Source organism: Amborella trichopoda, chromosome 3 (genome assembly GCF_054954075.1).
Source record: "Amborella trichopoda isolate Santa Cruz 75 chromosome 3, AtrichopodaSantaCruz75HAP2 v2.0, whole genome shotgun sequence".
NCBI classification, from domain to species: domain Eukaryota; kingdom Viridiplantae; phylum Streptophyta; class Magnoliopsida; order Amborellales; family Amborellaceae; genus Amborella; species Amborella trichopoda.
The window spans coordinates 56,228,903-56,244,109 of NC_142338.1; the positions used below are offsets into that span (position 1 = coordinate 56,228,903).

General features: G+C 32.8%; 1 protein-coding gene across 27 annotated transcripts; it reads left to right on the forward strand.

The window, feature by feature from the left end:
* The first annotated feature begins 787 nt into the window (after positions 1-787).
* Positions 788-11,001, forward strand: NRPE7 (RNA polymerase Rpb7-like, N-terminal domain-containing protein). 27 transcript variants are annotated; one of them, XR_966507.3, is made up of 6 exons: positions 828-1,292; positions 2,814-2,864; positions 8,502-8,847; positions 9,004-9,253; positions 10,073-10,129; positions 10,683-11,001. XR_966507.3 is itself a non-coding variant. In XM_088861531.1 (5 exons), exons 3-4 carry the CDS (start codon positions 8,521-8,523, stop codon positions 9,241-9,243), a joined length of 567 nt encoding a protein of 188 aa, XP_088717657.1. In that variant the 5' UTR covers positions 828-1,292; positions 2,814-2,864; positions 8,502-8,520; the 3' UTR covers positions 9,244-9,253; positions 10,683-11,001. The 27 variants fall into 27 exon arrangements, 18 of the variants coding, with proteins under 18 accessions (XP_006838851.1, XP_020519863.1, XP_088717665.1 ...); XR_016051832.1 differs by having other exon boundaries at positions 859-1,035; XR_016051838.1 differs by having other exon boundaries at positions 896-1,035; positions 8,502-8,703.
* The last annotated feature ends 4,206 nt before the right edge of the window (positions 11,002-15,207 follow it).

The window sequence follows — 15,207 nt, forward strand, 5'->3', positions numbered from 1 at the left end:
TTTCCTATACATAGCCCCTCTTGCTTGTTCTCTACTATATATATATATATATATATATAATATCTTCATATATTTTATTTTTAGGTTTCATTTTTTGATAAACTTAAAGTTTTAAAAGATATATTCTAACTTTCCGGCCATTTTAAAACTAACCTAAATAAATATGAGAAAAACATGATGTTTTCAAAATACCATTGTATTTTTGTGAAAATTTTAAATTTATCATTATTTAATGGTAATGTTACTTATTTAAATAATTTTTAATAAAAAAAGTAATAATTGTTTTCTAGAGACGTGTGTCAAATTTAATGGTGATCATTTGAAGTCTTACACATAAATGTGAGGGCATCTCATAGGATCATTACTCATATATATATATATATATATATATATATATATATATATATATATATATATAATCTAAAATTCACAACTCTTCAAATTACAAGATCTGTATCAAATTTAATAGTGATCATTTAGGGTCCTACACACATAGATGTGGGAGAGGTCTCATAAGATCATTACTTTATATATATATATAATCTAAAGTTCACCACTCGTCAAATTATATAGGTTAATGATAGACTGAGTTGTGAAAGATGGATTTATTAATTTTATGATTTATTTTTTTTAAAAAAATATTTTTATAATATATCAATCATTACATAACGGTAATTTTGTAAATATGATACAACAATCATTTATGCATCTCTATAAAAAATAAAGTTAAAAGTTTTAAAAGTTTTACTGCGTGTTGGATAACTTCCTAGAACTTTGAAACTTACCTAATACTGTTGTTTATATTTTATGTTTCGTAAAAAAATGAAAGAAAATTAAGAACTCCTCTATACTGTTGATGTTCCATCTTTGTGTCTTCAAAAAGTTCCGACCAAAAGGTTGGAAGTTGAGATTAGAAGTTTGCCCTAGGATTTCTTCTCCTCTTCTTCGCTCGCGCTGAGCCACCCGTCTCTTGGCACCGTCTCGGTTCGGCGGCTTTCACAGTTCAACGCGATCCTCTCCCTCTTTCTCTGCGCCGTAATATCTATGCCCTTCTCTTCTTTCTTACGGAATCTTTGCCGGAATTCATAACATTCGCTGGAATATTTGGAATTTTGGCCGGAACTTTGAAATCTCGCTGGAATTTGTATTGGACTTCTAGTTATAAAAGAAATTATCCGTGGAAAGATTTACTCTTTCTTCTAAATTATATCTGGCATTTCACTGTTTTCGGAGTTTTTCTTTAACTGGAGATTCTCGGTTGATTTTATTGATTTCCACAGTGGTTACACCAGGTGAGTCTCTGATTCATCTGTTTTCCTGATGTTTTCTAAACATTAAATTTTTGTGTTAGGGTTTATGATAATGCATTTGCGATTATTGCAGGGATTCATTTTTTTTTCCATCCAATAATCACAAATCCATTCTCATAAAATAGAGACGCTGCCCATGGCTCTGTTAATTCGATAGCTGGCCTTTTTTATTCTAGTTGGATATTGCTTTTCCCCCAACTCTTTCAGGGTTATCGTTATTGTAATTATAAATATTTTTTTGTTCAAATATGAAACCCTTTTTTTTTTATATATATATCAGGGCAAAACATCACTTTGAACCTAGTATATTGTTATTGTTTTGGATAATTGGCAAGAGTTGTTTAGGGAATTAACTTGTCAGGGTCAGTTAGGTTTTACTGTCAATTGAAGTTTTGACAATTTTGAACCCTTTGTAATTTCTGGGTTATTTGACCTTCTTCTGGTTTTCTGTTTGGGTATTTAGTGTGCCATGTGCATTTACTTTTCCTCGAGGTATTTTGGAGGCCAAGGGGTCTCCTTTATTGTTCATGAGTGGCAAATTTTTCATTTTTGAATGTTGATTCAGCAGCTTCACCTAAGCATTTCTAATCCATGATCATGTTTCTTTGATAGTCACCGTTGGTGGTTTTGGACTAATCTTCTATGGAAATTGCATGCTATGCATGAATGATTTTTCATTGCAATGATTTACTTGTAGCCACGAGTTTTTTTTCTTGCCTTTAGCTGAAGTTTTCTGATTCATTCATGCACATGCCATATATTGAACCTGAGAAATCATTTGTGCCGGTTTCCTTACGATACTGTTGCTTTCTCTAATGGGTGATTGATACCCAAGTAACTGTGACTGTTGTTGCTTCGTGTATTTTGCTATATATTTACTTATTCTTGTCCATTTCTTCTTGTAGGTATGTATGCTTTGTTCATAAATTCTTTCTTCCAGTAATTCAATTGGTACTGGCAATCGATTCCAATATTCTTTTAGGTCCTGTACAACTATTATTCAGTGACCAAAGGATATTGCTTTTCAAAACATGATTAATAAGGTTGATGATGACTTTTGCCTTTATAGAACTTAAATGTACCAGTTGCAACTTCCCTCCGGTACACTTAATATTTAGTAGAGAACAACCCTCACTTGATTTCTGGAAAGCACTGCAGTAAAGCATTTTCCGGATGACTCCATAGCCATGGAATGGTCAATGCTTTATGTGGTGCCACTATTGAGAGTAGTGTGAACAAGCTTGTACCCACAAATGTGAATGGTGTAGCCAGAGTCGAAGCCATTGATAGGGGCTTTGGTTCCACGTCTTTCATCTTCTATTCCTCCAATGGGTTTATGGTTTTTTTCTATGATTTTCCTTCACCACCACATGTATGTTTGAATGGGCTGATTTCTTGGTGCTTGCATTTTCAATTATGTATGTTTAAACTATTACAGGTTATTGCTGAACTGTTGTGTTCCTTCAATTGCAATTTCAACTATGTATGTTTAAACTATTACAGGTTATTGTTGAACATCAGTGGTGAATGTAAGTAGTGCTCAAGTTATTACAGGTGATTGTTGAATGGAGTCATTTCTTATTGCTTGTATTGTGCATGTGTGTTTGAATGAGCTGATTTCTTAGTGCTTGCGTTTTCAATTATGTATGTTTAAACTATTACAGGTTATTGTTGAATGAGCTGGTTTTGTACATGGTTATATATGGATGCATGAATTGTGAATGTTGCTTGACATGCATCACAAATGCCTTAATAGATGACATATAAATGTTGTGTGCCATTATAATCTTAGAGAGAGAGAACATACAAATGTTTTAAGGGACAAACAACAGTGTTGGTTTATTATTCTAAGGGACAAACAACAATGTTGGTTTATTGTTGAATGACGTATATTTTTTAGGTTGGGATACAGATGCATCAGTGGTGAATGTAAGTAGTGCTCAAGTTATTACCGGTGATTGTTGAATGGGCTAAGTTCTTATTACTTGCATTGTGCATGTGTTTGAATGGGTTGATTTCTTAATGCTTGCATTTTCAATTATGTATGTTTAAACTATTACAGGTTATTGGTGAATGACGTATATTTTGAATTGTGAATGACGTATATTTATTAGGTTGGGATATGGATGCATCAGTGGTAAATATAAGTAGTGCTCAAGTTATTACCGAAAAATAATATTGTACTTTACTTTCAATTGATATTGTATTCCAAAAAATAATAGTTTACAAATTAATAAAAAATAAATAATATGTATGTCTCAATTTTAACATTTACATCTTGCCTCTTACTTAAGCTAATCCAATACAGCTACCCAGTTCTTCTTTAACTTCCCGGAAGGTGTTATCAAACACAGAAACCAGGAACTTCTTAACTTCCCAGGAGGTTATCAAACATAGAAACCAGGAACTTCTTAACTTCTCAAAACTTCGTAACTTCCCAAGAGGTTATCAAATATAGAAACCAAGAACTTCTTAACTTCCCAGAACTTCTTAACTTCCTAAGAGGTTATCAAACATAGAATCCAGGAACTTCTTAACTTCCCAGAACTTTTTAACTTCCCAAGAGGTTATCAAAAATAGAAACCAAGAACTTCTTAACTTCCTAGGGATGTTATCAAACACAGATACCAGGAACTTCTTCAGGAACTACTAATTTATAATTCTTCAGTAACTTCCAATTTCCAGTTCATGTTCTTGCTTACATATAAAGTTCTAGGACACTATATTTTTATAAAAAATTTAAATTTCCCCTTGATTAATGGTTAAGTTATCCATTAAAATAATTTTTTAAATAAAAAGTAATGATCTTTTTGATAAATACACCCATCACGACCCCTTCTAAAATTAACCTTTGTATTTTGAGGTTATATATATATATATATGGTAAAAAGTTATTTTTGACCATAGAAGGCATACACAAGAACGGTAGATATAGAAGTTTTATTGGAAAATCTGTAACCTTATTGGGCATTCCTACCTGATACATGAGAATCTTGTAAAAATAAGACATTCCTACATAAGAGCTTGGAAATTCCACATTCTTGTTCTGATTTCAAAGAAAAGTGTATAGCGCTCAAACTTGCAGGTGCATAAAAGTTGAAAAATGTTGCAAACTGTTCATTCCTTGGTAAGTTCAATGTGGAAGTATCGGGTCTGGAGTTGATTTTTCTTTACTGCATCTTTGCCCTCGTAGTTGTATTGTTTGCTCCTATTTCCTTTGAACTTTGAATCTGAATTGCCACTTTATCATAGCAAATCTGCTAATCAGATGACATTAGTGCAGTACCTTAGTGCTCTTTAACTTCTTTTTATGTATTGCTATGCAGTGATAAGATTCAAATTTATATTACATAGAGAAAATAGCATAAAACTAGTTCAAAAAATAAGAAAGAGAAGAGAGCATAAAACTTTATTAGTACTAAGCAATATGTGCATGCAAAAGCAAATATTTGAACCCCGCTTCACAATCTTAGGCGCCTCAAATTTCAAATCACTCTCTTTCCTCTCAGCAATAGTGTTAATGATTAGAGAACAAGAATATTCTTGGTTAGGCGACTCATTTACCTCTCCTACTCTTTCGGGCGATATTAAAATAGTTTTTACTCCCTCGAGTAAAACCCACCTAGAATTAGTTTTAGGACCCTAAATTTTAGAGATGTGAGCTCTTCAACTCATAGATTAGCCTCAATAGAAAAAAAAATCCTAGTTGTACTATCTATGCACATGAAAAAAATAATAATGTCTCGAGATTGAATAGAGACCATCCAACGTCTAGCTCATGAAATTTAAGTGTTAGAAACTTAAATTTTAATTTATTTGAAAATAATTATCTAGTAATTAATCCTTTATTGGTTCCCAAAATTGTAGATTGAAAAATCCTCCCAAGCTGGTCTTATAACTAAGGGAATAGAAGTAAATTATAGTTTTGAGAGAGCATAGTATACCTGCTAATTTACAAAATTCAGAGTTCTCGACGGATTTTGAAAAGACGCAGTAATAATTGTATTTCAATGGGAAATTACCTAGGACCTGATAATTCCCTGTTACAATTTCCATTGACAGGGCCTCCTTTGAAAATAGTTAAAGTAAATAATAAGACAATTTGTCTTTGATACAAGGTGGTCACAATTAAGCTTGACTATTGGATGTGAAATTAGATGGCAGTGTTTATTCCATTGACCAAGCTCAAACTTCAAAAAAAATCTTTTCAAACTTTGTGACACACTAAGCTATCAGATTTCACATCGGATGATTGTAAGTATCTATGACCTCCTTGTTTCAAAGGTAAATGGTCTCATTGTATACAATCCTTTTGAAAATATTTGGAAGTCTGGGGACAAGATTGTATACAAATACAATGAGACCATTTACTTTTGATATCAAGAGGTCACATGTACTTACAACCATCTGATGTGAAATTTGATAGCTTGGGTGTGTCATAAAGTTCAAGAAAATTTCTTTTGGATTTTGAGCTTAGTCAATAAAATAAATGCACAGACCCACTTTCGCATCCAATGATCAAGACTAATTCGGACCACCATGTACCAAAGGTAAATGATGTCATTATATACTTTTTCTCTAGGGACAAGTTTATCATATACATATAAATTAAAAATATGGTAAAAGTTTATATAGATCCTAGGGTCTAAACAATCAAATTAGAGCCTACCTCAAAACTTTCACTAGAAGAGGTTGTTTTGAAGCCTAAATATCATCAAATTGGTCATCTAGACATCAAGATCCATGTACATGAAAAAAAATGGATTTCAAGTTTAGAAGTAGCGCATCTTGCAACGCATTTTTGGACCGTCAATTTTCAAGTTTTCATAGATGTGCTCGATCTACACAATTTTTGAAGCTTTAAATTTTATAAGTAAAGATGAAAATATAATTCAAGGCTATCACAAAACTAACCATATTTCTTGACGAAACCGACACTATTTAAAGGTGGGCTCTAATTTGATTGTTCAGAGCCTCGGCTCTATACATACCGCACCCTAAAAATATTTACATAAACATACACGCTTATGCCAATCTCCCTGTGAAGAAGAAGAAGCTAAGAAGAGTGCGCTGAAGAAAAAGTGAGGTTAGGGTTTCGCACTTCCTTTCTGTTCTTTATCCTTTTACAGTTCATCTTGCACACCTTTAACATCTATCAGATGTATTTTATATTGTGGAAAACCCCCCTGAAAAAATGGGTTCGTTAGAGTAAATGCATCTTCCTTTTGGGTTTTGGAGTCTTTCCTTTAGGGTTTTGGAGTCTTTCTTGTTGTTTCATTTCATTTTTCTTTATTTTTGTACCACTTGTTCATTTTTTTTTTCAGTTTTTTTCCCATCTTAGCATTAGTTTTGCAGTCACAAAAATATGTGATGTTCTCTAAATGAATCACTAAATTGTTCAGCGGATGTGCTCTTGTTCTTCGAATGTTTCAAACCCATGTAAATATGAAGCATTACAGAATTTTTTGTTATCTTTATTTCGATTTATCTTTCTTGCCTTTTCATTCGTTCATCCCAAAATTTGAGTTTTGTTTCCTGTATTGCCCCCCCCCCCCCCCCCCAAATATTTCTCTCCAAAATATGTCGCTTTTTCCAATTCCTTTTTATTTGTTTGTATTTGCTTCAATGCAACTGTTCTTTTGGTGGTTGATAAATTTTGTGGGGCAGTAGAAATGATATCAATCATGCCCTTCTTCATTTGTATGTATGTATATTCATGCTCACGGATGAGAACACGAGAATAGTTACAATCTCCATACATATACACTTAATAATAATGTTTAAAATATAGAATTTTTATGTTTAACGCTTATGTATTCACTGTTCTTTCACATGAGTATTTTTGTCTTCTCAGATTCCTGTTCACTTGCCTAAAAATTTGATTACGTACTTCAAACCGTGATGCTCAGAATGCTTTTTTGACCCTAGAAAAGTGATTAGATAGTTGATTCTTTCATTTGTGATGGAAGTCGTTGTTTTCAGATGGTTAACCATGGGATTATGGTCCCCTATGATAGTCTTATGGCAAGGTTATTGGATGCTTGGTGAATCTTAACAAGTTTCTCCAAATGAATTTTATTAGTAGTTTTTTGTCTTTTTTATTTAATTAATAAAACCATCCATTAAATAGAGAAGATTACAGTAAGAAACAATTAGCTGATACAGTTGTTTAAATCCAATGTTTTTTTTTTTTGTGTGGGTAAGTTCATATGTTGGAGATATTTTTTTTTGCTACTTACTATTGGATAATATTTACCTTTTCAAAAGTTTGAGTTTGTTTGACTGTTATCGAAAGATAAAGAGAAAACTAATGGCCTGCCACAAGCTCTCACTGCCCTAGTATGATTCTTATGATGTAACTTCTTTTCTTTTTTTTTTTTTGCCATAAATATAATATTAAAAACATTTAAGTAGTTTGGAAGTTGAGCAGTATTGGTTACGAAGAAACATAGGCATCCATCTGAAAACTAACCTTCAAACAACAAATGAATCAACCATGTGGAACTTAGTTGAATTTCATCTCTCATGCACTTTGTACTCGACTGAAACTAGAACTATACTTTGCGAAGTATATTTTAAGATGAAATTTCAATATCTACATATACCTGTTGTTTTGGAACTTAAGCTTCTCTAGCCAGCTATTGTCCTCTAACTAATGGAGGCTGCAATGACCGAAAAGACATTTTGACAAGTCTAATTTAAAGAGTCAATAAGAGTGGTTTCTGCCTATGTATACGGGTCTGTCTTCTTTGGGGCTTTGTTAGGTGAAATGGTCATTCTATAATCAACAAACCTCAGGCTAAACAGGACAGTTTTTGTTTATGTTGTAAAATGTGGTTTCTTTGGGTTTTTACAAGGTTTCATGGTCTGGAATATTGCTTTAAACTTTGTCATCTTTTTGTACATATTGTCCCTTCTTTCTACATGGGGTAGAAATTTTGGAACTAGTTTATTGCCTTAATACAATACAGTCAATCAGTCTCAAAAAATAACAAAAAAAAAAAAAAAAACATTTTTTGGGTGAAAAAAAAAACTTTTTGTAGTCAATACTCAATAGTCTATGAACTAGGGTACTGATCAAAAGAAGAACAAAACATCCAGCTTATTGAGAAAACGAAAAACAATTAAATTAATATCCAACCAATATATCATAGGATAAGAGTGTGATCTTATCCTCCATTTTTTTTGCAGCTTGGACTGATTGGAGACCATGTTTCTCGAGATTGAGATGAAATCCAATGTCGTGGTCCCTCCTGACCAACTGTACCAGAACCTCTTACTCCACCGTTCCATCATTCTCAAGCTTCTTGAGGATGTAGCACACATCAAGGCCACTCAAAAGCATGGTTACTTGGTTGCAGTGACTTCACTGAAGGAGCGTGGTGAGGGCAAGGTTCGTGATTTTAGCGGGGAGGTGATCTTCCCTGTCGTATTCAAATGCTTGACTTTCAAGCCATTTGTGGGTGAAATCTTGCATGGTGTCATCACCCAAATTATGAAGCATGGTATCATTCTAAAATGTGGACCAGTTGAGAACGTAAGACCCAAAATAGATAGATGGATAGATAGATTTTTTTCTTTTTTCTTTATAAATTTTTTTCCTTTGTCCTTATTTGTTTTGCAATGGGTGGATGCATAGACAGATTAGGTAGATACACAGACTGATATAACCCTTTTTCTTCATTATGAGAAGGTGTTCTTGTCCTTGAAGAAGATGGAGGATTTCAAGTATGTGCATGGGGAAAACCCCATTTTTGTGAATGACAAGAACCTAAAGCTAGAGAGACATGGAGTGGTGAGGTTCAGGGTGCTCGCGTTGCAGTGGATGGAAGGTCAAAGGGAGTTTATGCTGCTCGCGAGCTTGGAGGGTGATTTCCTTGGGCCTGTTTCAGGGATGGAAAATTCAGGGCTAGCTTCTAGCAAGTGCTTATAGATAGATACTAGTAAGTTTTTTTTTCTTTTCCTTTTTCCTTTTTGCAGTGGACATATGTTATGGAAATCCTATATTATTTTGTGTTAGAACTACATGATTGATGCCAATCGCCAGTCCACTAACCCATTAATTGAGGGAAAAAGTTTATGTAAGGATGCAACCTTATAATGTAGAACTACAGATGCCCCTCAAATATCCATTGGAAAAGGTAGTTTTAATGTTGAAAAACCGTCTGATTGATCATCTTGACATCGAGATGTATGACTATGAAAAATAGAAAGATTTTAAGTCTCAGAAATAGTACATTTTACAACATATTATCTACACCGTTCATTTTCAATACTTTCATATGTTTATAGATCTACTTGATTTTAACCATTTTTAAAATTTAAAATTTTATATTTAGATATAAAAATAGATTTTTAGATGATCCTAAGAACATTTTACATGAAAATTATATACCATGATAAAATTTGATGGTGCACCTTACCTCCACACCTACGGATGCATTTGTATGCCAACTGCACCCTTAATTGAGTCATGCTTGGAGATATAAGTTCTCCCATAGTGACAAATCTCATTTGGGAAATTGATGGTTCTTTTTGGTTTTTTTGTTGTACAAGTTTAATTTTTAAGCGAAAGTACATTCATTAGTTAAGCTTATTGGAGGTTTGTGTTGGTTAATAGATTTGAGCATTGACAATCAATTTCGGGCATTTGGGTTATTCTCAGTTTCTAGTGGCATATGACCAGATAATTTAGCATTGCATGCATCTCTCTCTCTACCCACAAAGTGTGGGTGGGATCTGATTCCCCATTTCTTGTGCAGCTTACGGTGATAAGCAACCATGTTGTTGAAATCTAATGCTTGGGCTTGTGGACCCAAGTAAGCTCTTTTTTCTTGGTGTTTTATTTTTCCTTTTTGTAATTGTGGTCACAGCTTTGAAGTTTGTTTTTTGTATATAATCTCTATAAAGGATGCTAATTGCCAGTTTTGTTCATGGGTGGTGTTTAGGGGTTAATTTCTCCCATTCTTACAAGTTAGTTTTGAGTAACTACTGGTTCTTTTTGGGTTTTCTGTATAAAATTTTAAACTGATATGCTTGATGGTGGAATTACTTAATGTTTTTATTATTATTTAAATCAACAATTCATCATGGAGAAAAGTATCATTTTATATATCTATTTTCATCCCAAGGAAATCTAGTAGTAGGGATACTTTTTTGGCGGGTTATACGCACCTATTAAAATTGGAAAATCAAGATGGTGTATAGAAAATGCAATGAATTAGTATGGTGTGATCAGACACATGGCCATGGTTTACAATTCACATGTGACTCGGGTGCATCTCCATCATCAAATCCATGAGACATTGGAGATGATGAAATGTAGAATGTGCCCGCAATAACTTGTGTGTGACCCATTTTTAATATTCGCAGCTATGAGGATTGATGTTGGAGATTTGGCTGTGCATTTGAGCTACTGTGCACCAGGGGCATTTGATTGTTCCATTAAAAGTGATTCTTATAAGGTATTCTTTACTTTTGGAGAAACTTTTTATTTGTTTGGCATCGGCTCTTGGCACATGAATACTAGACAAAGCTTTGAGTCATCAAATGTCAAATGTAATATAAAATGGAAAAGTATACGATAACGTCTTTGTATTATTGGTACAAGAATGCTACAACCATCTTTAGCCATTAGATGTGCAATTGGTCTGTTAAGAAGTGTTTTATTAACATGCCCAAAGTTCCAAAATAGTTTCTCAATTTGCTAACACATTTCTTGGTTCTTGATTTAACGTATGATGACTAAGATTGATTGTGATCTGTACCAGCGTATGCTGGCTTATAGCATAGTATCCCATATTCCCATTTAACAAGACCTTTTACGTTACCCTAACCTGATTTACATCAAACAATTGGGAATGTGCCAAATAAAAAAAAACTACTATCAAGACTTTGTAATAGGACTCTAGGTTGAAATTCCGCATACATCTACACTAGGGTACCGAGATATTTAATATTTAATATTTAAAGCCTACTTCCAAGAGTCCGTTGAGGTAAGATATATATAGTGGAGGCTTAAATTCTGATAGGAGAACTTTCCAAATTTCCCCTCCATCGAAGTGAAAAGTGTTCTCAAATTTATATGTAAATTATTTGGATGTCAATGTCCTTTCCCGCGTAAACCCTACTCGTGATATCAAAACTTACGGGGTGAGGTTGGTATATGGTGCTCACCCTGTACTATACAAGTAAGGTGTATTTTTTGATTTTGTCAGAAAATGTAGTTTCAGTTTTAGAAACTCTACGATGGCTTGAAAATCTATATTCAACTCTAGTTATGGAATTTAAATTTTTAACAAATGATACTAAACGAGAAGATCCATAAGCACTTAAAAATCTTGAAAATAGGCGGTCCAATTAGTTTGTTACATGTGTGTTATTTTTAGGGTTTGAATTTTTTATTTTTTTTATATCCATACATTTCAAGGTCACGATCAAGTAGAAAGTTTTTCAACTTTAGGACACTCTTTTTTAATTGATTTTTAATGTGCACTTTAGGGTTATAACCTTATATAAACTTTTGAGAACAGTTTCACTTTGGGAACACTTTTGAGAAGTCTTCTCAAATTTATATGTCAGATATTTGGATCTCACTTTTTTTAGAACACTTTTGAAACAGAACTAATTGCCAAAGGCAGAGGACCTACTTAAACAGGATTTTATTGATTTGAAATTCTGGAACTCACTTTTGAGCACTCGATTATGTGAAGGAAATTTTATGAAAGCACCTTATCAACGATTTGACAATTTATCATTTTTCAAATATTCTCATGGTCATATGTAATTTGTTAGGTATTTTGAAATTGAATAAGATCGGGGTAAAATATTAAATAGTTGATCTCTTATATGTGTTTAAATTTCCTTATGTAGAATGAAAATAAAAGTAGATAATGACTATCTAAATTCGACGGTCAATATACAATCTTGGGGCGTGAATTTTCGCATAGCTCCAAGGTGTTTAGTGAAATTTCTTTTAATTGCTCAGGTTGGGTAAGTTCATCCAAAAGATCGAGATGATTAGTTGGAGGGTTCTTAGCATTAGACAATCTTCTTTAATGGGTTTTTTAGCCGCACCTTATCTCTTAAGAGAAATTATCGTTCATATATTTTAATTTTAATAAAATTGAAAAAAAAAACCCAAACTTCTCAAAACCTTGTCTACACCTTTCTTTTCTAATTTTCATAATTTTTTGGATGAAAATGCCTTTTATGGTAGTTTTTTTACTGTAATGCTCTTAGACTTCTTTATGGTCATAAAAAGACCGTAATGGTCTTAAGGAGCATTATGATATTAAGAGTACCGTAATGCTCTTAAATTTATTTACGGTCATAAAAAGACTGTAATGGTCCAAACTTCTGCTTTTTTGGTTAATGTCCGGGTAGGAGATATGATTTATTGGAACTGAGGCTGATTTGTTCTTAAATAAGTACATAACTGAACGAGAAATTTCTTCACCTGTCCAATTTCTAATGGATCAAGATATCCATTTGCTCATGTATAAATAGTAACTATCTGTTCTTCCACCATGAGAGGGGTTTGCTTGGGATTGTTTGAGCAACTCATGCAATCGTTGACCTCTTGCCAATTGATTCTGAGTAGCTTTATCGAGATCAAAAGCGAATTGTGCAACGGCTTCTGACTCTGCAAATTGAGTCAGTTCCAATTTTGAAAGAAGTTTAAGAGCATTACGGTCCTAAGAGTACTGTAATGAGCATTACGGTACTCTTGCTCTAAAACTTTTTTACGGTCATAAAAAGATCGTAATGGTCCAAAGTCCACTGGAATTCTAGTGGACTTTGGACCATTACGGTCTTTTTACGACTGTAATGATCTTAAGGAGCTTTACGGTATTAAGAGTACTGTAATGAGTATTATGGTATTTAAAGTACCGTAATCCTATCATGCCATTACGGTAGAAAGATTACCATAAAGGACATTTTTATCCAAAAATCATGAAAATTGGGAAAAAAAGATGTGGGCGAGGTTTTGGAAAGTTCGGGCTTTTTTTTTCTTCCAATTTTGTTAAATTTAAGATATATTAGCCATAATTTCCCATCTCTTAAATAAAATTTTTCTATCACAATAATATCGCAATACTTTTAATTTAGCCAAAAGGCATTCTACTCCCTCGGGAGTAAAATGTTCATTTACTCTTTCAGTAAAACCGTGTCTAAAATGAATTTTAGGGCTTCAAAATTTGGGGATGTAATCTCTTCATCCCATAGACTAACCTCAATAAAAAGAACTCGTGATTCTACCCTCTATGCACCTAAAATAATAATAATTTCTTATTAAAATCTAAGTAAGAAGGAAAAATTTACATTTTAGAAAGGAATAAATTTTTATAAGGTGTCAACCTTATACTATACAAGTACGGTGCACATAAAAAATTAAGATGAAAAAGACTCTCTTGGCATCGAAAACCCCTACAATTGATGATGATGACTTCGAGATGTATAGATATAAATAATAATAATTTAAAGTCCTAAATATAGTAAGGGTGCGGTTTCACATTAGAGCCCACTTTCAAATAGGGTCGAGACATATGGTTTCAATATTGGAAAATTTTGTGATAGCCTTAAATTATGTTTTCATCTTTAGTTATAAAATTTAAAGCTTCAAAAATAGTGTTGATGAAGCAGATCTATGAAAACTTGAAAATTGACGGTCCAAAAATGCATTGAAAGATACACCATTTCCAAAACTTGAAATCTATTTTTTTCTCATGTTGATGCATCTTGATGTCGAGATGATCAATTTTAGGATATTTTGGCATCAAAATAACCTCTTCTAGTCAAAGTTTTGAGGTAGGCTCTAATTTGATTGTTTAGAGCCTAGACTCTATATAAATTTTTCCTATTATTAAAAACCTATATTTTCAAAATTTGTCATTATTTGTAGATATTTTGATCTATATCATTAGTGGAGCTTTAAATTATATAATTAGGAGTGAAAATAGTTTTTGAATAATTAGGAGTGAAAATAGTTAGGAGTGAAAATAGTTTAGAAGTGCACCTTACAATGATTGTTTGAGGTTGATGTTTTATTCAAACCTTTATACAAGGTTGCAATCTTATACTATTGAAGTGAGCTGCACCTCCAATGTCCTACAAAAGAGTGTTCTACCTCCGATTGCCAATCTCAACTCCAAGATGTATAAAAAAAATTTAAAAAAGGAGTTTTAAGTCCAAAACATAACGCATCTCATAACAATTTTTTGGAGCGTCTATTTTAAAAAATTTCAAATATTTTTTCATCTACTCAATCTATGTCTTTTTAAAATTTCAAATTTTAGAACTACAAATTAAAATATATTTTCAAACAATGTCCCATGAGACTCTCCAAACAAATTTCAGGTACGCCTTGATGCAAAGGCAACCTTACATAACCCTATAGAAACTGCCTAGGCTTTAAACAATTAAATTAGGGCCCACCTCAAAAATTATACTAAAAGAGCTTGTTTTGATGTTTAAATATTTTTAAATTGAACGTCTAGACGTTAAGATGGGTGGACATATGAGAAGAAAATGAATTTCAAATTTTGAAAATTGTGCATTGACCAACGATTTTTTAGATTTTCAAGTTTTTTAAATTTGATCATCCACACTATTTTTAAAGTTTAAATTTTATAATTAAAAATAAAATTATATTTTAATTCTATCACAATGATTCAGAGCTTCGGCTCTTTACAACTATGTACTTTTCTCGTAGCGCCATTTAAGACAGTTGCGTGAAACACGTTAGCCCACTCTTGGTCCCGCTGGTTTAAGGGGAATATGTGATCCGCCATCTTTCTAGATAAAGATTTGAGGGGCATTTCGGATTTTTTTTCGGGAAAATTAATTGAGGGGTATTTCAGTCTTTTTATGCCGCATAAATGGAGCTTCACCTCCT